At 41.8% G+C, this 25,458-nt stretch overlaps 1 protein-coding gene and 1 long non-coding RNA gene across 5 annotated transcripts in view; one reads left to right on the top strand and one right to left on the bottom strand.

The window, feature by feature from the left end:
- Window positions 1-19,067, top strand: part of LOC120407873 — a 72,063-nt gene extending 52,996 nt beyond the window's left edge. For both annotated transcript variants that reach the window (XR_005600292.1, XR_005600290.1), the window contains exon 4: window positions 18,730-19,067. This is a non-coding gene — a long non-coding RNA (uncharacterized LOC120407873). The remainder of the gene's footprint in view (window positions 1-18,729) is intronic.
- The window catches only part of DCC (DCC netrin 1 receptor), a 555,466-nt gene that overhangs the window by 65,467 nt on the left and 464,541 nt on the right, over window positions 1-25,458 (bottom strand). For all 3 annotated transcript variants that reach the window (XM_039544135.1, XM_039544134.1, XM_039544133.1), the window contains 2 exons: window positions 21,522-21,716; window positions 16,412-16,444 (listed from right to left, as the gene is read on the bottom strand). In XM_039544135.1, coding sequence (XP_039400069.1) covers window positions 16,412-16,444; window positions 21,522-21,716 — 228 coding nt within the window. The remainder of the gene's footprint in view (window positions 1-16,411; window positions 16,445-21,521; window positions 21,717-25,458) is intronic.

Genomic DNA, 25,458 nt, shown 5'->3' with positions numbered 1-25,458 from the left:
TATGGCTGCACTGCACTTGGGTGTGAGCCTCCCACCTTAAGTAGACAGACTTGGGTTTGTGGGGCTCATGCTAACGTGCTAAAAATAGCTGTGTGGATGTTGTGGCACTGGCAGAGGTTTGGGCTAGCCACCTGAGCTCATACTCACCCTATTCCCTGGGTCTGAGCTCAGGTGGCTAGCCTGAGCCTCCACTGGTGTTGCAACATCCACACAGCTATTTGCAGTGCGCTAGTGCAAGCTCTGCTAACACAAGGCAGCCTACCAATGATGCAAGGCTGACTCCCACCTGCAGCGTAGACGTACCCTTAGGGGCAGCTTTTTCAAAATTGCTCAGCATGGTGGGTGCTCATTTCTTTCGACAATCTGGTCCTTACTGTCAGAATGAGAGCTGCTGGGTGTTAAGTACTATTGACAATTTGGCCCTTATTTAGATGGTTAAATGAAGCTGAACTCTTTGGGAAACTTGGTGCCAGTTGAGGGTGCTCAGCACTTGAAAAGCTTTCCTTGAGATATAAAGCAGCTGCAAGAGAGAAGGTCTGAAACAAACTGAGTCTGGCCTTCTAGCAGCTTTGGAGAGGAAGCTCAAATTGGATTGCCAAGCTGCCACCTGGGAAACTCGCTATAAAAGCCGGCAAGGTGTATATAAAAGCAGAGTAAGGAAGGCTAATGGAGAGGAAGGAGCAACAGGAGTTTGAGCCGGGAATTGACAGACAGGAATTTGCAAGAGAAAGTAGGAATCTGATTACCAGGAAATCCATCCACAGGAAATCTACCCACAAGGGCCTGCAATCGTTTGTTGTAAGCATGACAGACAGAAAGTGGGACTGGAAAAGTGACACACAGAAGTAAGAAGAAAGATAAGACTAACTTGCACCATGATTACTACACTGTACAGATCAAGGCTGAAACTCCACTAGCTGCTCTTTGTCAGGATTGCTGCTCCCTTTTAGACTTAGACTGGCAATAATCAGTAGATGGGGAAGATGACTCTGTATGCATCCACTCAGCCAGAAAGAAGGATGCCAGAGTCACTCGATCCAATTCTTGGGTCTGAGACAGCCCCTTTTGCACCACTCCAGTGGCTAACCAGGATTCCTCCAGTTTTGGGAAATTCCTAGCCCTCTTGCTACAGTCCTGGTGTAGGGAGCATGGCCAAGATGTTACTGAATTCCATCTATCCTCAGCTGCTTGAATGGCCTCTTAGAGGTGCTGGCACCTGGGCATAAATTAGATCAGTTCTAGTGGGCCCCAGGATTAGGCAGAGGATGCTGTAAGAGACATAAATCTATCTGTGCCCCCTACGAGGTCCTGTACCAAGCAGAGTTCAACCACACTCAAGAATGAGGGTCACAAGAGTGGGAAGTGAGGGAGGAGAAAGGCCACAGGGGAGAATGTTCACAGGGTCTTAAACTAGCTTTCCTTCAGCCTGTTAGATCCTGATATATTTCCTGGCGGGAAACTGGAGTTTTGAGTAGAGATGAAGTTATCCCTTGACTACATTAGCTATATCACCTCTGGATTTGCTCAACTTTCAGTTTCAAATATTGTATTGTCTCAGCGCAGCAAAAAATAAAACCAATATTCAGTTATATCTGTTTAGCTTCTTTTCCAAGAATGCTAGCTATGCATTGCTCATTAGCAAAGCTTTCAGTGCCTCTAACACTAAGGATGACTTTTCATTGGCTGTTTCATAATATTAGCCATATAACTGAATCCCTGCTGACTTTGTTGATGGGGAGATGTTCCACAGACAAACATGGCATTTTAATTTCTGTTTTCCTTAATCTCCTTGCTTAATATTCATACAGAAACAGATTATTTCACCCCATAGCATTATTTGTTTAGAAATGATCAGACATGCTGCCAAAAATGTGGCGCATGTCAAAAGTCATCGGCCTCCCACCACCTGGTAAAGACCCAAACCAGGCATCAAACTACCACCCGATATTGTTGCTTTCTATGTGTCTTAAGATTTTAGAGCACCTAATTTTACAGTGAACAACATGAGAGGTGGAGAACATCCTGAATGTCGAGGAAGGAGACTTTCAACAAGATCAAAGCACATGTGAGTACTTGTACTAACCACATTAATCCAAAATGGTTTTCAAAGAAACCTGAAACAGGCACTATTTTCTTTGACCTCACTGCAGCATATGATGTGGTATGGCACATGGGTCTACTTGTTAAAATATTAAGAATCCTTCCACCATTGGTCACTGATGTCATCAAGCTGCTACTCCGAAAAAGACGGTTCAAGGTGCATGTAGGTGAGAAAACAAGTGCTTGGAAAAAACAGATGAACGTGTTGCCCCAGGGGTCTGTTCTAGCCCCAACCTTATTCAATATATACATCAATGACCTGCCACCAACCCAGTCACTGAAGTTCATCTATGCAGAAGACATCTGCTGAGAGTTACAGGCTCCAACTTTCTCTGAGCTGGAGAAGACTAGCACCAGCAAGACAATCTCTGGCACATTCCACCTCCACTACGCCAATACTAAGAGGGAACTAAACATCATAATAAATGGCCAGAGGCTGAAGCATGAAGCATACCCAGTTTACTTAGGTGTGACTCTCGACCGAACACTGACATACAAAAGCCACCTGAGGAAGATAGCAGTGAAGGTCAAGACACACAACAACCTTCTCAGCAAACTGGCAGGTTCTTTACAGGGCGCAAATTCTCCAACCCTAAGGTCCTCAGCCCTTTCCATCTTGTACTCAATAGCAGAATACCAGACACCAGTATGGAGTCAGTCAGCACACATCAAACTTGCCGACGTACAACTCAACTCAACAACGTGCATCATACCAGGAACTCTCCGACTGACTGATCTTCCATGCATAGATGACTCGTGCATCCTAATACTGGTGGGGCACAATCTAAAGGGGAGGACACATGACCGTCCCATGTGTCTCCTGTGCCCGGGACACCCCAGCCTTGAGCCCAGCCTGGACCATGCGCTCTCCCCACCCCACCAGAGTTACCTGTGTGGAGAGAGGTTCTGTCCTTCTGCTACTGTGCCTCCCCCCGGCACAGTCTGCCACTCTCCCTGGCAGCTGGGTCTGGAGGGGGGACGCGGAGGTGGTGGGACAGAGTCACTTCATGCTGGCTGAAGGAGGCTGCTCAGGGTCACTGCTCTGTGCAGTGCAGCAGCTGCCTGAGACAGACAGCCCAGTCACCACGGCCACTGCCCCATCCAGGCTCTCGCAGGCAGCAGCAGTGCTGCACAGTGACCTGAGTGGCCGGCATGAGAAGTGGCTGATCCCACCACCTCCACTCCATGCCTGGACCTGGCTGCCAGGGATGGGGCCAAATGTGCTGGGGGCAAGGCATGGTGGAAGGAGGACAGAGCCCTTCTCCCCCTGGTTGTTTAAGCAGAAATCTTGAGGGGCATTTGAACCGGTATCTCCCCCCCCCACACACACACGTGTTGCCTATGCTTCTGTGGCTCCCAGTGCTGAGTCATAATGCTCCCCCTTACATCAAGAGGGAGATTGCAGCTGGCAAGTTGCTCTAGAAGGTATGTGCCAACCCAAGCTTGCCCTTGTTTAATGACCTTTTTAGTCCACCAGCTATATCTCTTTCATCACAACGCCTATTGTGGTTGAGGCTGCCATGCCAGGATGTGACAGCAAAGTGCCTGTGGTGGGAAGACTGGTGCTTAACTTCAAGCACCAGTCAGCTCCTTGTCACAGACCTTACTGCCCGCTCTGCCAGCTTTGACCTGCCAGGTCATCTGTTGGCCCTTCTTAACTGATTCCAGACTGGACAAGGCCTCTGTGCAGCCAACCAGCACCACTGGGGATCTTCAAGACAATCCAAGCTGCACCTGTGGTCATCTAACAATGATACATATTGTGGAGGAGTATCTGCAAACCAAATTCAGCGGTGGGCTCCAAGAGCTCCACTTGGCCACTAGCAACATTATTGCTTGGCTCGGTGAATATACAAACAGTAAATAAATAAATACATTTGTTTAGAAAGCAGCTGTTTGAGATGCTCATGAATTACTCGTCTTTTTACTATGTTCACAGTTTCCATGAGAGACTTAGGTATAATACCAAAAGCCTGGAGCAAACAGAAGCTTCAGCAAAAGGTAAAGAGGAGAACTAGCTGCCTCCTGCTGTCACAGTATGGGAGCAGGTTGCTGTCTCTAGGCTGATATCAGGCTATAGATGTACTTGCACTTGTTTTCATACTGGCTGGGTGGAAGCAGTAAAGCAGAACAATGAGACAGTTTATAGTTTTCAGATTAATGATATTGAACACTGGATGGTTTATGCTTCAAACAGCCAAACTGCAACATGCCCGCTGTAATCCAAACATGGCAAAGGTTGAATGACAGTAAGTTAAGTTCCCAGCATGACTAGCTTGCCTTACGAACCCTATTTCCCTGAAAGCTAAAACAATTAGTGCTCTGTTTATTCATGAACTCAAAACCACTGAGGTGTAAAGTGGTTAGGTGCACTGCCAAGTATAATGCATTCATTCCCCATCCAGAAAAGTCAAAATCCTTTGAATTCACAGGGATCTGTTTGGATGCCTTGCTGTATGCCCTCAGAATGACGAAGGCCACCATTTTCTCCAGGGTTTTGAGACATGAGTCTTGGTTTTCAGTCTTGAGTGATCTTCCAGCAGTGCTTCTAATGCTAGACCCATCAGAGGAGAACTTCTTTACATCCTGCCAAATATGCTTGTTAGATCGGATACTCAGCAGGTGTAAATTGGCATAGTTCTTCTGATCCATTGTTTTTTAAAGGTTTATAAACTATAGATAATGCAGATGGCACTCCATTGGACCTGTACATTGTGAAATTATTCCTAATGGTAGTACATTTTATACATGCTCCTGTAAATCTCTAACCCATGGGCTACCACCAAAAGGGTAATGTCATTTGAAAATCTGATTTCTCCTCAACACATAACATAATTCTAATTTGGAATAACACAGATGTCTATTCTGGCAAATTGAACCTAACCAACTCTGGAAAGCTCAAAGGAGTCATTGCATAGATGATACATTTGAAGAAAAAATATCTACTGAACTTCCCCCAGGATAAGGAAAATATCAACTCAAAGACTCACATGTTCCCTTTGACCAAACATTACAAATCAATTATATAACTTACCTAAGTCCAAACATAAGAATCAGCTTGTCACGTGAGAAGACATGATTGCCAAATTTTGAACCAACCTTAATTCTGCATGGAACTGCTACTATGTTCTTATTACCTACCTATATACTAATCTACTCCTATCCAGAGAAAATATGGAATGAAGAACCTGATATTAGCTTATCATATGAAAACTGGGATAGGATAAAACAAAATAAACCAACCTCTTTGTCACCCACTGTCCACTTATTAAAAAAAAAAAATCTTAAAGAGAAACTAAAAAGAACAGGAGTACTTGTGGCACCTTAGAGACTAACAAATTTATTTCAACATAACCTTTCATGGGCTACAGCTCACTTCTTTGGATGCACAGAATGGAACACACAGACAGGAGATATTTATACATACAGAGAACATGAAAAGGTGGAAATATGCATACCAACTGGAAGAGTCCAATCAATTGAGATGAGCTTCCATTTGGTATGCATATTTCCACATTTTCATGTTCTATGCATCCAAAGAAGTGAGCTGTAGCCCACGAAAGCTTATGCTGAAATAAATTTGTTAGTCTCTAAGGTGCCACAACTACTCCTGTTCTTTTTGCGGATACAGACTAACACGGCTGCTACTCTGAAAAGAGAAACTATTTAGACTTGAACAAGACTTTGCTATTCAGCAACTCTAACAAGCTGTTTGAAAGTGTCTACATACCACAGATCCTCTTTCATATGTACTTTGTGCCTCTGACAAAAATTCCTTCTCATATGACCTGGTCTATAATTTTACTTTTACCTTTATGTTGACAGTTATTGCCTTGGAACTTGAGCAGTCCTATAAATCTCACACATTCAGAGTAAATAAGGGGAACCTAAATTCCATTTCCAAATGCACATAACCCATGGCATGAAGGCTCCCAAGGGATTTGGATACATTTGGAAACTAGATTTTGGCTTCTCAGTGACTTCGGCACTTTTGAAAATTTCACACTCAGTGTACATTGCCTTACATCTCTGTGTATCTCTAACCTCTGCAGAGAGCAACGGGGGGCTCCCTATTCCTGGACATTCAGGGATGGATTTTTAAAGGTATTTAGGTACCTAAAGATACAGATTGATGTCTAATGGGATATTTAAATGTGCCTAGGCACCTAATTCCCAATGAGAAGTCTTTTGAAAATAAGGTTTTTGAAAATCTCACTAGGCACCTATCTGCAGCTTTACAAATCTGGCCCTCGGGCCCTTAGGTCCAATGTAGTGGACATTTTTGCTAATAAATCAAGATTAGCTCTTAAAGATGTCAAATACAGTGCTGTAGTATTACAGTTCCACCTATCCTGAATCCCACTTCCTACCCTGGAATAACATTTTGTTTTTAAAGCAATTGTCTTTCTGAAGGAAGTGGGAATTTTAAAGTTCAGTCATAAATATGGGAAGACTCTTTGTTCTGAACACAGGACTGGGGACCCAGAATCTAAGTGTTTTCTTAAAGTCATGGCTCCATCCCTGATTTGCAGCATGACCTTGGAAAAGATTCTCACTACAAATGAAAAAGGGTATTATTCTAATCTGTTAAAAAACAGCTTCAAATACAAAGAGAATCAGAGGGCAAAGCTTTAGTAAATCAATTAATTACAAGTCTCAGATGCCCCCAACTCTCCCTACCATAAAAAGTGATCCTCAATGCTGAATGACATACTATACTAAGAGCATGTCTACACTACAAAGGTAAGTCGACTTAATGCAAGTCAACATCAGGTCTCCACAGTAATTAAGTTGGTCATGTGTGTCCACACCACACTCATTGTGTTGCTGGAGTACATCCTCACTAGTAGCACTTGCGTCGATGCACAGAGCAGTGCAATGTGAGTAGCTATCCCACTGTGCAACTAGCTAAAGGGGGTTTTGGGAGGGTCTTGCAATGCTTCATGGGACCAAAACTTTGTCGCAGGTGGGAATGGGAACATGATGCAATTTCCTCTCTGTCTCTACCTTCTGCTATCAATGGCAAACAACCCATGTTTTGTTTTGTTTGTTTGTTTGTTTGTTTGGGGGGGGCTTTAACAGGGGAGAGGCTGTTTTCTGTGTACCTGGCTGCTGTGCAGTGGAGTTGAAAATGATCTCCAGAGCATTCACAGTGGAGCATTATGGGACACCTCCTGGAGGCTATTTCAGTCAAATTATACAACTATGCATCTACACTGCCTTTCTGTCGACCCATCAATATTGTATTAAATGCTACACCTCTCATGGAGGTGGAGTTATTAAGTCGACGTTACAGGTGAGTTAGGTCAGTGGAAGGGACCCGGTAGTATAGATGCATACATTATTAGGTTGACTTCGGACGGCTTCCGTCCACCTATGACTGTAGTGTAGACCAGGCCTAAGTAGTCAACAGAAATGTGCTATTTCTGAGTGGCCCAATATATGCTATCCCCAAAGGTGAAAAAGTCTTAATATTATATATTGATTTAATTTCCATAATTTTGAGAAATTCTAGCTCATTTTGAGAATTATTCTGGCTGAGATTTTACAAGTTACATGTTGCTTCCATTTTCATTCAGACAAAACTAGGATGAACCTTTATTAAGATCAAGCACAGTATTCACTCAGTAAAACAGCTGCCACTCACAAGCGTGATAGAATTAGCTGCAAGGGCTATTGTTATTGACTTTGCAAAATTGGGAAAAATGTGATTTGTCACCAGCTTCAGTGGAAGTGCTAATTTTTGAGTACATCTGGAGATTCAGTTCAAATGAATCCAGGCTATTTTGATTGTATAGAGCAGGGGTCGGCAACCTTTCAGAAGTGCTGTGCCGAGTCTTCATTTATTCACTCTAATTTAAGGTGTCACGTGCCAGTAATACATTTTAAAGTTTTTAGGAGGTCTCTTTCTATAAGTCTATAATATATAACTAAACTATTTTTGTATATAAAGTAAAGAAGGCTTTAAAAATGTTTAAGAAGCTTCTTTTAAAATTAAAATAAAATGCAGAGCCCCCCGGACCGGTGGCCAGGACCCGGGCACTGTGAGTGCCACTGAAAATCAGCTCACGTGCCGCCTTCGGCACGTGTGCCATAGGTTGTCTACGCCTGGTATAGAGTTTTCTTTATATCCTGACATTTTGTTAAATAGCATTGTTCCATGCTTTTAGACAGTCCACCCCAGAATTGGCAGCATTTTGTTGGTGCATGCAGGAGCGGCGCCAGGGTTTCTGGCACCCTAGGCAGAATTTGGGGAGCGGAATTTTGTGCGCTCCCCACGGGGTGCGTGGGAGCTTCCGGTTCTACTCCCATCGCACCACCGAAGAAGGACCCTCCGCCGAAATGCCGCAGGCGACAGTGGCAATCATTGAGCTGCTCAATTGCCCGCCACTGTTTTCCGCGGCACATCGGCAGAAGGTTCTTCTTCGGCGGTGCAACGGGAGCGGAACTGGAAGCTCCCACGCGCCCCGTGGAGCGCACAAAATGCTGTCCCCCGAATCCTGGCGCCCTAGGCGACTGCCTAGGGTCGCCTAATGGAAGCACCAGCCCTGGGTGCACGAGATGATTAGTATACTATACCTTTCACAAAAAAAGTGAGGACTGTTTTGGATGAACGTGAGCTGCATAAATATGTGACATAATTCTACTCAAAATGCCTCTCTGCCTCTTCTTCTCCTTCATATAACAGGGTGCTTTTAAGCAGCTCACTGTGCTCTTATTTGTTTTCTTCATCTACTGCGCTTCTTTTCCCTTCTCCTTTGTTGACAAGTCCCTCCCTTGTGCTCTTGGCTTTTTTCCTAGCTTGCTCTTCTGACCTTTCAGATACTGAGCAGCTGACAGCAGGAGTTAGTTGCCTAGGCTGAACTAGCAGAGTGGCTTTGACACCACCAATACTCCCACCTACTTCACTGGGTGCAGCTCTCATGTTATTAGAGCATGTTGTGGTGACATAGCTGTCACTAAGGGTCATGGTTAGGTCCTGCTGAGCCATGTGAGTTTCTCATCCTCCCTCTGTCCTCTCTTTCCCATAAATCTCTTTCTTTGCTCCATCCAAACCATAATACTAGTGGAAGGATAGGCAGGGGGTTAATGAAACAGCTGCAGCAAAAGAAATGGGAGGGCGCACAGGCAGAAAATTGAAGGGAAAAAAATAATGCATGGGCACATTTCTCAGTAGCTGCTTCGGAACCTGGGGAGAAAATAGGTCTCATTATAGGCATGACAGTCTTTCTAGATGCCAAGGTGGAAAGCTCTGTGGGAGAATCACTGGAGATTATGTTGGCAGGAACAATCCTGCACTAACAGTAGAACGAAGCAGATGCCGTAATAGAGTTAATTTTGTTATTCTATGAGAAGGATATATGTGTTGGAATAAGCCCTAAGGGCCTGATCCAACACTCTCTTAGGTATGTGTAGGGTGATTATTACCTTATAATCTAAACTCAGCTTCAAACTGGATTTTATCTTGGTGTTTGTTTCAGCCAAATCCTGAGATCTTTATTAAGGTTTTACTTGGTGCTTACTTACCTCCACTGAAGCCAATGGCAAAATTACCTTGACTTCAGTGGGGCCAGGACAAACAGTAGTTTGTATAAGAATTGTGTGAAAACTGAGTAAGAACCTCAGGATTTGGTTCATATGCTTTAGAAATTTATTAGATGACTTTAATGTACCTCTTTACTGATTTAGGACCTGATCCACTGAATGTAGGATGTCGCATGGGAGTAATGAGATGCAGACTCTTACATCAGAGGGGTAGCCGTGTTAGTCTGGATCTGTAAAAGCAACAAAGAATCCTGTGGCACCTTATAGACTAACAGACGTTCTGCAGCATGAGCAGACTCATTTACAGACTCTTACATATAGGCCTTTACAAACTACATTTATCAATAATGTGGCCCAGTCAAAAAACTTCCTAAACAAACTAGGATATTCGTAGACTATGTCTGAAATCTCAATATTAACTTAACCACCTGAATGTATTGGTTACACTGGAATCTCAGAATACAGTAGATATAAAAGTCTTTCTGAAATCTATACCCAAACAAATCAAATTTTATTCTAAGTTTATTTCATCATGTATATCACAAACATTCCTCAGATTCTACAGATTGTTCTGGTGACACTATTTTAGCCTTTAGTTACTTTTAAAATTTAATTTTGTATTCATGAAAGTTGCTGGATTGAGAGCATTGAAAGGACAGTTCCAGTATGGGCAGAATTGGTAAAATCCCGACCAGCTCTAGGAGTCAGAGTTTTTCAGTTGTCAATCCTTGGTCTCCCTTTTGAGACTGAAAACTAGATTGCTGAAATCTGTACTCTAGTAACTGAGCTGAGACCACTAACTCATTTAACCACAGTGCAATCCAGCGATAACACTTTTGTAGCTGCTGATACTGACTTTCAATGTATGGCTTACATGTAAGAGTCTGCATCTCATTACTTCCATGAGACATCCTCAGGTTCTTTTTGTATTTATTTATTTCCTTAATTGTAACTTTTGTGTCATAATGGTGATTAACTATGGCCTGAAGGAGTTTAATTTTCATGTCTCCGTCAATCAAACCTAACTGGTACATTTAAAAGCGGTTTTGACTTTTTAAGAATAAATTTGTGCCTGCCAGTACCACTGGTAATATTCAAGGCGCCTTTCCACTCTATTTGACACAATACAGATTGCCAGGGTTCAGTTCACCAACAATGCATCCAGCAGGAGCCCTAGTGCTATGGCTGGCATAGCTCTGGGGCTGTGTTTTAGACTATTTTTCATTTATGGGACACTTTGGTGGAGAGAATCCTCCACAGGAAGCGAGTGGTGACGATGTAGTGGAAGAAAGCCATGAACATGATTTCCATATGGGGTTGAAGGACCGTGCTTGAAAATGGAAGTCAGAAGAAAGATACAGTCTAGTGACATGAGCATGAGAATGGGGACCAGGAGCATCTCAATTCTAAATTTGGCTCATAGAGGGGCAATAACCACCACCACCCCCTTGGCCTCAGGTAAGTCACTTTGGCCAAATCTTCAAATGTGTATGCACCTAAACACGTAGGTCAGCACCCACAACCAGAGGCGGCTCTAGCAATTGCACCACCCCAAGCAGGGCGGCACGCCGCGGGGGGCGCGCTAGCGGTTGCCCGTCCCGCGGCTCCGGTGAACCTCCTGCAGACGTGCCTGCGGAGGGTCCGCTGGTCCTGCGGCTCCAGTGGAGCATCCGCAGGCACGCCTGCAGGAGGTCCACCGGAGCCACTTGCTGCCCTCCCGGCGGCATGCCGCCCCAAGCGCGCGCTTGGCGCGCTGGAGTCTAGAGCCGGCCCTGTCCACAACTCCCATGTCACTGTCAGTTTAAGTGCCTAACTTTAACTGCTTGACAGTGAGCCTGACAGTAGGTTAGACATAGAAGTCCCTGCATGAGGATCTCAGAGTCTCAATACAGAGAAAAGACAAAACACCCCTATCTTATTCTGCCTGAAAACTTGAGCTCCTACTACACCTATCCGCCAACCTTGCTGTGCTATCTATCCATCCTGTAGTTTTTACAGTATTGTTATACTTTTCTGTATCAACTTCTATGTGTATTATATATGGCTAGTAGAAACGAGTTCTCTCTATACATTATCATGAGTTACAACTGTGTTTAGTCCTATAACAGGACAGAAAGTCCTGCATGCTCACTTTCAGTTCAAAAGGATTATGTTAGTGCTGACAAAACCTTAACTGTAACATTACTCGTGATACTACACTTGTTCTTTTATCAGTGAATAGGTACCATGTACATTCTCGGCATAAACCATTACCGAGCCTTTCTGAGCAGTAGTTCTGAGCAAATGGAGCTACTTTCCTAGCAAATGTATATAAACAAACTTGAAATAGCTTTGTTCATATCCTGGTATTATATTTGCATAGTATTCAGACCTTATTTGAATCTGTAGTAAAATGCATGTTTATTACAGTGGAAAAGGAAGTGCCCTACACTGCAAACACTTTGCTGTAATTAGATCTCTTGGTGATACAAGGAATGTATATTCATATACGATACACAGGCTTCACCTTCAGCTGACATGCTTATTTAGTTCACCACATGAATTAAACTACAGCACCGTTTTTCAAAGGGGGTGCAACCGGCCTCCCTGCTGAGGCTCTGATCTTTTTCCAAGAGGGACTCAGGCAAGTCTAGAGAAAATGAAGAGAGACTATACTCCTCCCCAGGCCCCCGCTTATTTATTTCTTAAAAGGGCATAGCCAATGCTGTATCTAGAATATTCAATAAACGTTCCTGTATTTTTGCTGGTTTCTACCTGGAGACCAGCCGGAAGACAAGAAACAAGAACACCGCTGACCCTGACTTCATATTTAAATTATGCACCTTTTTCATGGGCAGTAGCTGTGGGACAAATACAGAAGAATCCTGAACTAGAGGTAAGACAGGCCTGGATAACTAAGCTATAGCAATTTTGTACACCACACATTCAGAAATGTAACCCCAATGCCCTCAGAAAAACTACAGCCCTCATCCTTTAAGTAACTCTAGGTAGGCAAACACGAGCGCCAGTTTTGTTTTCAAGCCTATTTCGTGTTATATTGTTGGATTTTAAATTGTTAATCCAAATTTATCATGTGGGTAGCAAGTTAGCTGAACTGTTACCAAAATGATAACTCAAGTTTCCCTCTATTTGCATTTATTTAAAATCATTCCCAAGGTATCTGAGCAAATTGGCATCTTCTTTACCCTCCCCATTTTCTATTAAGATCAGAATTGACTGATTACTTGATCGCCTCATTTGTAATCTGGCACCAAAGGTAGAAGGAACATTTTGTAACTGGCACTCCTGGAGTTACAACAGCTGGGGATCTTGCTAAAAATCAAGATGCCCCATTTCTTTTATCAGTTAAGGCAAGTCTAATAAAATATGCTGAGATTTTCACAGTGATCTGATGGAGTTATGTGCCCAACTTATATTGTCTTTAATTAGAAGAAGGGTGCCTAAGTGGTTTAGGCCCCACTAAAAATCATAGCCTATCTACATATTATTCTGTAGATATTAATACTACAATATTACAATATAATATTACATATTATAACTGTTCATCAGTACTGATAATTTTATTATTAGGGCTGTCAGTTAATCACAGTTAATGTATGCAATTAATGCAAAACAAATTAACTAGATTAAAGAATAGTCACAATTAATTACCATTTTAATCACCCTGTTATACAATAATAGAATACCAATTTAAATGTATTTTATATTTCTGGATGTTTTTCTACATTTTCAAATATATTGTTTTAAATTACAACACAGAATACAAAGTGCACAGTGCTCACTTTATAGTATTATTTTTATTACAAATATTTGCATCATAAAAAATATAAACAAAAGAAAAAGTATTTTTCAATTCACCTTATACAAGTCTACTCAATCCTACTTCTTGTTCAGCCAATTGCTAAGACAAACAAGTTTGTTTACATTTATGGGAGATAACGTTGTCCGCTTCTTAAATACAGTGTCACCTAAAAGTGAGAACAGGCGTTTACATGGGACTGCTGTAGCCAGAGTTGCAAGGTATTTATGAGCCAGATATGCTAAAACATTTGTATGCCTCTTTGTGCTTCGACTTGTAGGCACTAAAGTTTTACACTCTTTTGTTTTTGAGTGCAATTAATTAAGCAAAAAAATCCACATTTGTAAGTTGCACTTTCATGATACAGGATTGCACTACAGCACTTGTCCGAGTTAAATTGAAAAATACTATTTCTTTTGTTTACACTTTTTACCATGAAAATATTTGTAATCCAAAATAATAAAGTGAGCACTTGTATACTTTGTATTCTGTGTTGTATTTGAAATCAATATATTTGAAAATGTAGAAAAACTTCCAAAAATATTTATAATAAATGTAAATTGGTACAGGCAGTCCTTGACTTTACAACGTTCGACTTACGATGAGAGGCACTTACGACGTTTCTGAATTGATACCCTGATTCGACTTATGACAACTGGTTTTGACTTTAGGACATTCAGTCCCGCAATGCAGTGGATTGCGGTTCTGAATTACGACATTTTGACTTACATCGCAATTTTCAGGAACCAATTGTGTCATCAGTCCGAGGATGGCCTGTATTGTATTGTTTAACAGTGTTATTAAAACTGTGACCAATCACAACCATTTTTTTAAATCTCATGATTAATTGCGATTATATTTTTAATTGTTCGACAGCGCCATTTATTGCTTGTTAGGCCTGTTTGGAAAGAACAATTATTTTAAAAAGGCAAATTTGGAGGAGGGGGAGTAATTTGAAACTATTTTGCAGCCTACAAAAAACCTGATGTTGGGTGAAATCAAATGTCAAGTTTCAAAAAGATAAACGTTGAGATCCCTGTCCCCAAAAATAAAGAACGAAATCCTGAAACCTTAAGGTGGATTTCAAAACTGTCTAAGGAGGCATCTTCACTGGGGTGGGAGGTGTGTTCTTATCTTGTGGTAACTGACATGACGTAAAACCCTATTTACTATACAGTTTATGGCTTTCACAGGTGCTAGCAGGTTGAGATAAAGCAGGGGCAGGCAAACTTTCTGACCCAAGGGCCACATCAGGTTTCGTAAATTGTATGAAGGGCCGGTTAGGGGAGGGGGTTGTGGTCCGGCCCCCACCTCCTATCTGCCCCCTCTCCAGGACTCCTGCCCCATCCAACCTCCCCTGTTCCCTGACGGCCCCCCCGGGACCCCTTCCCCATCCACACACCCTGCTCCCTGTCCCCTGACCGCCCCCGGACTGCTGCCACCATCACATCCAACCTCTCCTCTCATTCCTGACACCTCCCCCCGGGACCCTGCCCCATCCAACTACCCCTTCTCCCTGTCGCCTGATTTCCCCCAGAACCCCTGCCCCTGACTGCCCTCTGCCGCCCCATCCAATCCCCCCCATCTCCTTCCTGACTGCCCCCCAAGACCCCTGCCCCTATTTAACCCCCAGTTCTCTCCCGACTGCCCCAACCTCTATCCACACCCTCGCCCCCCCGACCACCAACCCGAACTCCCCTGCCCTCTATCCACCCCCCCTGCTCCATCCCCCCTTACCGCGCTGCCTGGCGCACCAGTGGCTGGCAGCGCTACAGACACGCCACCCAGCTGGACCTGGGCCATGCCACTGCCACCACCATGCAGCACAGAGACCAGGTCCGGCTCTGCAGCTGCACTGTCCCAGGAGCTCACAGCCCCGCTGCCCAGAGCATTGCGCTGGCGGCGGAGCGTGCGAGCTGAGGCTGCGGGGGAGGGGCTGTGGGCTAGCCTCCCGGGCCAGGAGCTTGGGGCCGGGCAGGACGGTACAGTGGGCCATAGTTTGCTCACCTCTGAGATAAAGACTATGGGAGTGTATAGGCTTTACTGTGACCTGCATACATAAATGAAAGCTACAAACTTCCTTGTCTTCACTAGGATTTTACGTCATGTTAGTTAACTTGAGTTAGCTAACACAAGGTAAGACTACACCTTTTCTCCAAGTGAAGAGAAACCTATGGGGTTTGGATACCCTATTTACATTTAAATTAGTGTGAAATGGGAGTTCAAATCACCTAAATGTCTTCGTAGCCTTAAACTTTCAGATATCACTGTGAATATTTCCATCTCTCAATGTATTGAATTACATTACTTATATGGAAGATGCTATAGTTGCATTGGAAATAGGTGCTTACAATAAATCAGTTTGGAGTAAAAAGAAGATGAAAATTTCCAAACAACAGACATCATAAATAATAAAAAAAACTATAGTAAGTTAACAGCAGAAGAAACATGACTAATTAGACAACATTTCATATTTGGTAAACATAGCAATGATAATGCCTTGAAAAGTTGACTAAACTTTGCTTTTATTAAACAGGGCAGCTGACTTGAGAAAGAAAATGATTCATGATTTTTCACTGCAACACTTCAGAACTTTAATCTATAACCCATGAAAGGGTGCAAGAGCAGTTTGAATATTATGCTGAGCTTAATTATACTTAATGTGAATTATTCAGAAATGCAGCAGAGAGACTAAAAATTTATTTCGTACAAAGAAGCTTGACATTTTAATTGGTCCTTCAGAAAAGAGACAAAACAATTTCCTCTCAAGAAAATTTACATCTTCCCCATCAAAGCAGCAGCCTTAGCGAAGCAGAACTTCATTAACAAGATTAATTATCATGCCAGTGCCTGCCTCATCAGGTGTGCAGCCCAGGTGAAAAACAGAATGCAAAGTGACGAGTAACATCGTTCCTAACGTTCAGCATTGATTCTAAGAGAAAATGTGACAGATTGAGGCCACTGTACCTTGGTCATTAGCCATTTTGTCAGGGTGCTCAACTGCAAGAAAAAGACAATATCATTAGACTGTGACAGCTCCTAGTAGCCAAGCTGACATATCAAATCAACAATTTTGTTAGCAGGTTTTCCTATCAAGTTGCTGCTCTCCTGCACTTTTGGCGGATTGATTGGGACAGAGAGAGATATTTTACCTTTCCCTGTTCAAAGAGATTCTGAAGAACAGAGAAGACAAGTACAAGTCACACTGTGTTTCACATCAAATGTAGTCACAAGTTCTTAAAAAAATAAAGCAGTTAAAAATGTATATTTCCTCAACTTGTTGGTCTCTGAACTTAGAAGCATCATCTGGGAAGTTTAATTAAGCTCGGAAGTAAGTGAAAGAGAGAGACTGATCCTTGAATAATTGCATACAAATCACCTACGTATTGGAAGCTAGATCTGAATTATAATGTTATTGTTTCAGCTTTTTACAAAAGAGGTTTTAAATTATGTACATGTTTTTTGTATAATAATTACACAAACGATGGTGTGATTTGAAGTGCACCAGACAAGGCTTCAGAATTCAATAGACACATTGAAAGCTCTTCTGAACTGTTAGCAGCTCTCAGCATTTTATTAAATGATAGATAGTATTAAGCTTCCCTTCAGATTCAGAAATAGCTGCCATTATGGAAAATTATCCAATTTTCTGGTTAATAAAATTTTAAAGGAATTTAAACTACAGGAGATTCAAAAAAAAAAAAAAAAGAGTTTGACACACCTGAGTTTAAGTAGCTGAGTAAGCAGCCTATAAATGTAGGGTGGTTTTTAAAGGCTGATCTATTCTCCCTTTGAAGAATAATACATTACTTGGTTACCCACCTTCATGTTATTACCACCATGTTATCTCATGGTTTAGTTTACAAGATGCTGCCATGAACAATAAAGGCCCAAGATGGTGGAAACTTACATGTAGCACAATGACATTAGTGTGTCTATTTCTGATAACAATGTCATCAGCACCTGTTATCATTGTAACTCCCATTAGTACTTATGAAAGTTCCATGCCTGCAGCAAAGGGAAAACAGACCCTCTGAATGATCACCATGCAGTCAACTATTTTAACTATGTTAACAGAGAAAAATGTATAGAGTTGTACATATTCCCTCAAAGTTTCTAGAAATCTTTTGGGGAGAATGGGTTTCCCTGCTGAGTCAGATCTGGGATTATGACCTTCCCCAGAGAACAAATTTATTTATAAAAACATTAAACCCTTGATTGAAACTGCAGTTACCTCATTCCAACTATTTATGATATTTAAAAGCTAACCTCAACTTTTTCTACCTTCTTCGAGTTATTAAGGAGATGTAACCTCTGTGACATCTACAGTGTCGTGAAATACTGCTGTGGTGGCTCAGTAGGTAACATTTTTCTCTGGCAGGTCATAAAGGTTCATGTTTTGTACAGCTTAGGAGCAAGGATTTGCTTTTTAACCACCACTCCAATACAGCATTAGAGGGCACTCTAATGCTAGAAATGCTGCCCCATATCAGCTTGACAAACAGAAATGGGACATCAGTAATATGTATTCCTGATGTCCTGCAGCAAGTCCCCAAATAAAGACTTTCCCTGCTTGGTATAATGGCATTGGTAATATCTGACAACATTGAAAAGCCAAGATAATTCTCTCTCTCTCCTTTATATAAACAACTGACCATCTATTTCATTCATCCTTGAAATAAAGCCTATAGATGTACAGATTTGTACAAAATGCACTATGTGCATTTTCATATTGTTATCTATGCATGCTGGTTTATTTTTGTGTGTGATATTAATAAACAGTTCAAATACTATTATTTTATTTGCTTCCCTGAAAGTTCAGTAGCAAATTATGGGCTGTTTCTAAATTGAAGCTGAAATTTAGAATCAAATTATGTTTCAGTTGAAAAGAGGTTAAGTACAGTTCTGGGATTAATCAGTTTCTGCTGCAGGTGAAAAAAAAAGTTATTAATAAGTTAATTGGAAAGAATGAGGGGATCTCCTACTGATCGGACACGACTACATTCAGACTTTCTTAGCTAGCCTTTTCATAAGGCAGTCAGAAGTAAATTCCACACTGGAGTTGCCTTGCTAAATGGATTCCAGTTACTTTACTTCAGAAATGTACCATTTAATGTTATTAATTTACATACAGTAAATCTTGTGGAACATTGAGATTGAAGTTCTGCTTTCCCACTTGTTATTGCATGCATCTGTAACTTCTAGAGGAATCCATGTCAATAAGCAATTTAATATTTCAACACATACAAAAAAATTTACTTCTAATTTTCTTTATTTTTTTTCAGGACATCTAATGAAATCAGCTGGAACTTGTTCTCAGAAGAACTAAATAAAATCTGAACACCTGATTCAGGTTTTGGTCCATAATATATAACAGTAAAAAAAGTGACGCATTCCCTAGTAATGAATTATGGAGTACATGATAACATCTCAGACCCTCATCTCCTCCAGGCACATAAGAACTGCCTGGTAATGCCTGTATCAGAGCAATTATGTCTTAAATTATGAATATGACTAGCCAAAGAACACACAGGCTGATCCTCAGCTGGAGTTATGACAATTTAAAACAGCTGAAGACCTCTCCATTGGATTACATTGTTACCAATGGATCTGAGGGGAAAAACCATGAGCACTTTTGCTTATCTGGCAGTGATATTTACAATAAAAGGTATCTGATCTCACACAGATTACTGCATTTTTCATTACTAAAGGCACGTTACTGAGAAAAAAAAATCAGCTGCAGTTTTATACCCAACTAGGGGCTTGGTTTCCTTGAAAGAGCTTTGCGTGCTATAATATCTTAAATCAGATAAGGGGTGACATTATAGATCTTTGATGCTTACTTAGTTCCTTGTGGTTTAAAATATCTTGTGATCAAAACATATATTTGCCAACAAAGCATTCATTACCATAAGTCACATGCATATCTCCTGTTAATAATCATTAAGGTCAGGAAACCAACATTTTTGCATAATTCAGAATGCACTCAAGCCTTCAGAAGCTCTTTTCACCTTATATGTAGAGACAGATTTGTCAAAAATCAGCTGAATATTATTGAACATGACATATTTAGGGTGGATAACATTAAATATTCATGTCAGGATATTAAACATAGTCCTTGTAGACTATTACAAGATGTAACAAATGTGTAAATTTATCTTTTTGGTATCTCTTGATGCTCTCTGATATAGAATTCATTTCCCAAATGAATTTTATGGTACTTTGTGTAAACACTACAAAGTAGGTGATATCTAGTCCATTAATCTTTTTGTTTAGTTAGATATCTGAGTCTCTGTATCTTTTGATGTCTCATTACTCTGTCATTATTATATTTTGATTCTTTGACTCACTTTAAATTCTCTCTAACAGAGTTCTTTTACTTGGCACAAATTGGGAGCATGAAATTAAGTTGGCACCCATCTAGTTGATAGAGACGAAAGCACTTCTATTCACATTTCATGGTAGTTGAGAATGAATAATCAGGATCCTACAAATAATTAATTCAGAGTGAAACCAGACTCGGACAAGTAAGTCCTGAAAATCTGGATAGACTGTGATAAGCTCTGAACAAATTGATACCCCCCCCCCATTTTTCTGATTCATGTTAATTCACTAAAACTGTTATATGAGTTTTTTCACAGTTAGCCTAAATATTTGGTAACATGCTCTAAATACACATAGATAACGGCTAGCTCTCTGCCAATGCTGCTGAGTGCACTGGCCCATTCATTCTGATGCTTCCTTAATGGTAAATGCTAGGGATTGACTGAAAATGGAGTCTCCCTTCCCTCCTTCAAAAGCAGCAGGAGTAGGAAAAATTACATTTCTGTTCCAATATTTGTTAAAGGCTGAACTTGCATAATACCTCTTTCCTACAAGGAAAACAAGGATGAGATGTATGTAGATCTACAAAGTATTGCTTATGAATTGTCTTTTTGATCAGTCATTTTTCCTGGGCTTTCATATATATGTTTAAATTAAAGATAGGCCTGAAGCAGAATATTGGATCCAGATGTCCCTCTGACTCCCCACAAATGGAATTGGATCGGAAACCTCTGATCAGAGCTTTTCAGCTCTGGCCCATCTTCATTTTAAGCAGCCTTCTGTCAAGACGTTATTTTTTATACTCATATTTTGCTCTGGAAAAGCTACAGCTCTACTACACGTGACCCCAGTTTCCTAAAATAGGCACATAGCTTATGTCACTCTATTTGTTTCCTTAATGAATTGCCTTTTAAAAAAGAAGACTTTATACTGTCATGTAACTACATGAGTGACAGTTTTGAACATAAGGCGCACAGTAATATACTCTACCTTGTCATGGCTAATAATGTAGGGGCAGACTGTGACAGATCTTTGCGTGTGTGGATTATCTTTCCACTTCCACTTGCTATGGGGCCAAACATGGTTGCAGTCCAGAGTTCCAGTAAGCACAGGCACTGCTCCTCGTTAACGCATGCTAAGGCACAAGCCATTGAAAAGGTCCCCCTCATCTTGCTTTTCCTTCATGCTGGCCAGCAAGAGAGATATCTGGCACAGGCCTACAAATGGTTTGTTCCAAGTAAGAGAGAAAATTCCATATGTACCCAATTAGACTGTGCCTCCGACAGTGTTGATCTGTTCTTTAATTATTTTGTATTTGTTTGATCAATTAAAAAGAAGGAAATCATAATTTTGTATCCTTATTTTCTAGATATGTGAGTGAGTCACTACTAGTTCTTTACAGCCAGCAACAGAGATAAAATAAATACCAAAGTGAAACAGTGTCTCACCAGAGAAATTGCAATCATGTGCAATTAGCTTCCTTGCTCACGGGAGGAAGTGGAATGATGTCATAGTTTTTTTACCCAATGGTATGCATGTGAATACAGCTGCTGCATTATTGTGGTGTTCATTTTTGTCTACTGTGCTGCTAGCTACAGTCTCTCAATAACAGTTTCAGAGTGCCTTCTAGAACTGTCTTATTAGCATTAGCATAATGGACTCCCTAGTGTCACTGAAGTAAACTGCAAGCATTGAAGCCTGAGTATGTTGTACATCTCATTAATATCCAGCTATCTAAGAGAAAAGTTCAAACCTTTCAGAGTCCGGAAGAGAATAGGGTCAGAGAGCGGTCCCACTCCTTTGGCATTGCGAGCTTGGATTCTAAAGTAATACACTGTATCTAGGTTGAGGTCCATGATTTGATGAGTAAGTCGGTCACCACTGATTGACTCCATAACCCAGTCATCAATTGGAGTATTCTTGTCCAAGGTGTAGAACAGAATATAAGCTGCATAAACATTGTCTTGGTTAGTACATATACTGTATTTTACAAACTATATTCAAAATTCAAATTTCAGACATGATAAATGTTTTTTTATTTCACCTACATTAATGATATTAAAATCTATTTTGATGAATGTTACAAGAATTAATGCATAATTTTCCTATTTCAAGATCAGAGTATCAATAGCAGTATTCACTGCAATATAAAATATAGGATTAACAATTATGTGTTATATTGTGTGCAAACTTTATTGTGTTATATTGTGTCAAGTATCAGAGGGGTAGCCGTGTTAGTCTGGATCTGTAAAAGCAGCATCTGTATTGGAGCAGGACATGCATCTGATGAAGTGGATATTCACCCACGAAAGCTCATGCTCCAATACATCTGTTAGTCTATAAGGTGCCACAGGACTCTTTGCTGTGTTATATTGGTTACTCATACATTGCACTTGTCAAATTCAGACTTGTTATCCAGTATGATATCAGTCATAAATCATATGAGATAAGTCTTTAGTGTTTCAGGGCTGGAATAAAAGTAAACTAAATAACTAAATAACATGGATGATGAACATCATTTAGTGGGTGCTCATAAGAAACCATGCAATATTTCCTGGTAACTATACGGTAAGTCCATTTGAAAAACCCATGGTAACTCACTGTAATGCTATCACTGTATCTCAAAATCCCCAGGAAAATAAACTGAACCGCCACTGTAGGTATTTTGATTTAGTCCTAAGTGGTGCACAGGAGCCTGTCCAAAAGTGAATACAGCTGAACCGCTAAGTAATGATGACCATAATGTAATTAAATTTAACCTCCTGGTAAGGAGGGAAATACCAAAGAAACCCACCACAGTAGCATTTAACTTCAAAAAGAGGAACTAAACAAAAATGAGAAATTAAAAGGAACAGTTACAAAAGTAAAATGCCTGCAAGCTGCATGGAAACTTTATTAAAAAAAACATAATAGAGGCTCAAACTAAATGTATATCCCAAATAAATGAATAAAAAAAAACAATACAAGGACCAAAAATGTCACCATGGCTAAACAACAGAGTAAAAGAGGCAGTAAGAGGTAATATTTAAAAATTAGAAGTGAAATCCTAGTGAGAAAAATAGAAAAGAGCATAAACTCTAGCAAGTTAAGTGTAAATAATTAGGCAGGCCAAAAAATTTTTGACGAACAACCTGCAAAAGATACATACACTAAGAGCAATTTTTTTAAGTACATCAGACACAGGAATCTTCCAAAACAATCAGAGGGGCACTGGATGATTGAGGTGCTAAAGGAGCACTCAAAGAAGACAACGCTGTTGTGGAGAAGCTAATTTTTTTTTTTTGCATCAGTCTTCACTTCCAAAGATATGAGGGAGATTCCCACACCCGGGCCATTCTTTTTAGGTAACAAATCTGAGGAACTGTCCCAGACTGAAGTGTCAATAGAGGAGATTTTGGAACAGATTGATAAATTAAACAGTAATAAGTCACCAAAACCAGATGAAAGAACAGGAGTACTTGTGGCACCTTAGAGACTATGGAGTGGAAATCCATCAACTTCATGAAAAAACTCGTACGAAAGCTCATGCTGAAATAAATTTGTTAGTCTCTAAGGTGCCACAAGTACTCCTGTTCTTTTTGCGGATACAGACTAACACGGCTGCTATTCTGAAACCTCTCAAAACCAGATGGTATTCACCCAAGGGTTCTGAAGGAAAATGCAGAAATTGCAAATGTGAAATTGCAGAACAACTAACTGTGGTATGTAATCTACCACTTAAATTAGTCTCTATATCAGATGACTGAAGGATAGCTAATGTAATTCTGATTTTAAAAAAGGACCCAGATTCAATACCAGCAATTACAGGCCAGTAAACTTAACTTATTATCTAATTTCTTGCCTAACTTACCAGGCTAATTGAATGCAACTATAGTAAAGAACAGAATTATCAGACACATAGATGAATACAACATGTTGGGGAAGAATCAGCACAACTTATGTAAAGGGAAATCAAGCAGTTTATTAGAATTCTTTGAATGTGTCAACAAACATGTGGATAAGTAAAAACAACGAGAAGTCCTTGTGGCACCTTAGAGACTAACAAATTTATTTGGGCATAAGCTTTCATGGGCTATAACCACTTCATCAGATGCATGGAGTGGAAAATACAGTAGGCAATATATATATGACAGCACATGGAAATATGGGAGTTGCCTTACTGAGTGGGGGGTCAGCGTTAATGAGGCCAATTCAATTACGGTGGATGTGGCCCATTTCCAACAGTTGACAAGAAGGGCTGAATATCAACAGAGGGTAAATTATTTTTTGTAATGACCCAGCCACTCACACCTAATTTCATGGTGTCAAGTTTGCAAATTAGTTCCTGTTCTGCAGTTTCTCATTGAAGTGTGTTTTTGAAGTTTTTTGTTGAAGAATGACCACTTTTAAGTCTGTTATTGAGTGTCCAAGGAGACTGAAGTGCTCTCCTACTGGTTTCTGACTGTTACAATTCTTGATGTCTAATTTGTGTCTATTTATTCTTTTGCAAGAGACTGTCCAGTTTGTCCAATGTATATAGCAGAGCAGGGCCGCCCAGAGGGGGGGGCAAAGGGGGCAATTTGCCCCGGGCCCCGGGCTCCGCAGGGGCCCCCAAGAGAACAGCGGAGGCTCCCGCCTCTGCCCCTCTCCTGGAGCCTCAGCGCATCAAGCGGCGTGTCTCCGGCGGAGCCCCGCCCCGCTCCGAACCTCGTGGTGAGGGCCGGGGCTGGGAGCTCCGGGCTGAGCTCAGCTCCCTCCGCTCGGCGTGGAGCTCGCAGCCCCGCCCCCTCACCACGCGGCTCTGAGCGGGACGGAGCTCAGGCCCCGCCGGAGGCATGCTGCAGCTGTTCCGGCGAGGCGCTGAGACTCCGGGTGAGGAGGGAGCCGGGGGTAAGAGGCTGGGGCTGGGGCGGGGGGGAAGCGGGACCCGCCGCCGAAGCGCAGCCCGGTCTTCGGCGGTAATTCGGCGGCGGGGGGCCCTTCCGTTCCGGGACCCACCGCCGAAGTGCCCCGAAGACCCGCAGCGGGGACCCTCCCCCGCCACCGAATTACCGCCGAAGACTGGGCTGCACTTTGGCGGCGGGTCCCGCTTCGGCGGTAATTCGGCGGCGGGGGGCTCCCGCCGCGGGTCTTCGGGGCACTTCGGCGGCGGGTCCTGGAACAGAAGGGCCCCCCGCCGCCGAAGACCCCGGGCCCCCGGAATCCTCTGGGCGGCCCTGTAGCAGAGGGGCATTGCTGGCACATGGAGGCATATATCACATTGGTAGATGTGCAGGTGAATGAGCCCCTAATGGTGTTGTTGATGTGGTTAGGTACTACGATGATATCCCTTGAATAGATATGCGGACAGTGTTGGCAATGCAGTTTGTTGCAGGGATTGGTTCCTGAGTTAGTGTATCTGTTATGTGGTGTGTAGTTGCTGGTGAGTGTTTGGTTTAGGTTGGGGGGCTGAGTGTAAATGAGGACTGGCCTGTCTCCCAAGGTCTGTGAGAGTGAGGGATCATCCTTCAGGATAGGTTGTAGATCCTTGATGATGTGCTGGAGAGGTTTTAGTTGGGGGCTGTAGGTGATGGCTTTCTTTGTTGGGCCTGTCCTGTAGTAGGTGACTTCTGGGTCTATCTGTTTCTTGACTTCCCCAGGTGGGTATTAAGAACCCCAGGTAGTTTTAAGAACGCTTGATTGACAGAGCCAGAAGGGTACCCAGAAGTCAC

Source organism: Mauremys reevesii, linkage group 6 (assembly GCF_016161935.1).
Source record: "Mauremys reevesii isolate NIE-2019 linkage group 6, ASM1616193v1, whole genome shotgun sequence".
Taxonomy (NCBI): Eukaryota; Metazoa; Chordata; order Testudines; family Geoemydidae; genus Mauremys; species Mauremys reevesii.
The sequence above is the reverse complement of the archived record's forward strand: the minus strand, read 5'-3'. Positions and strand labels throughout refer to the sequence as shown.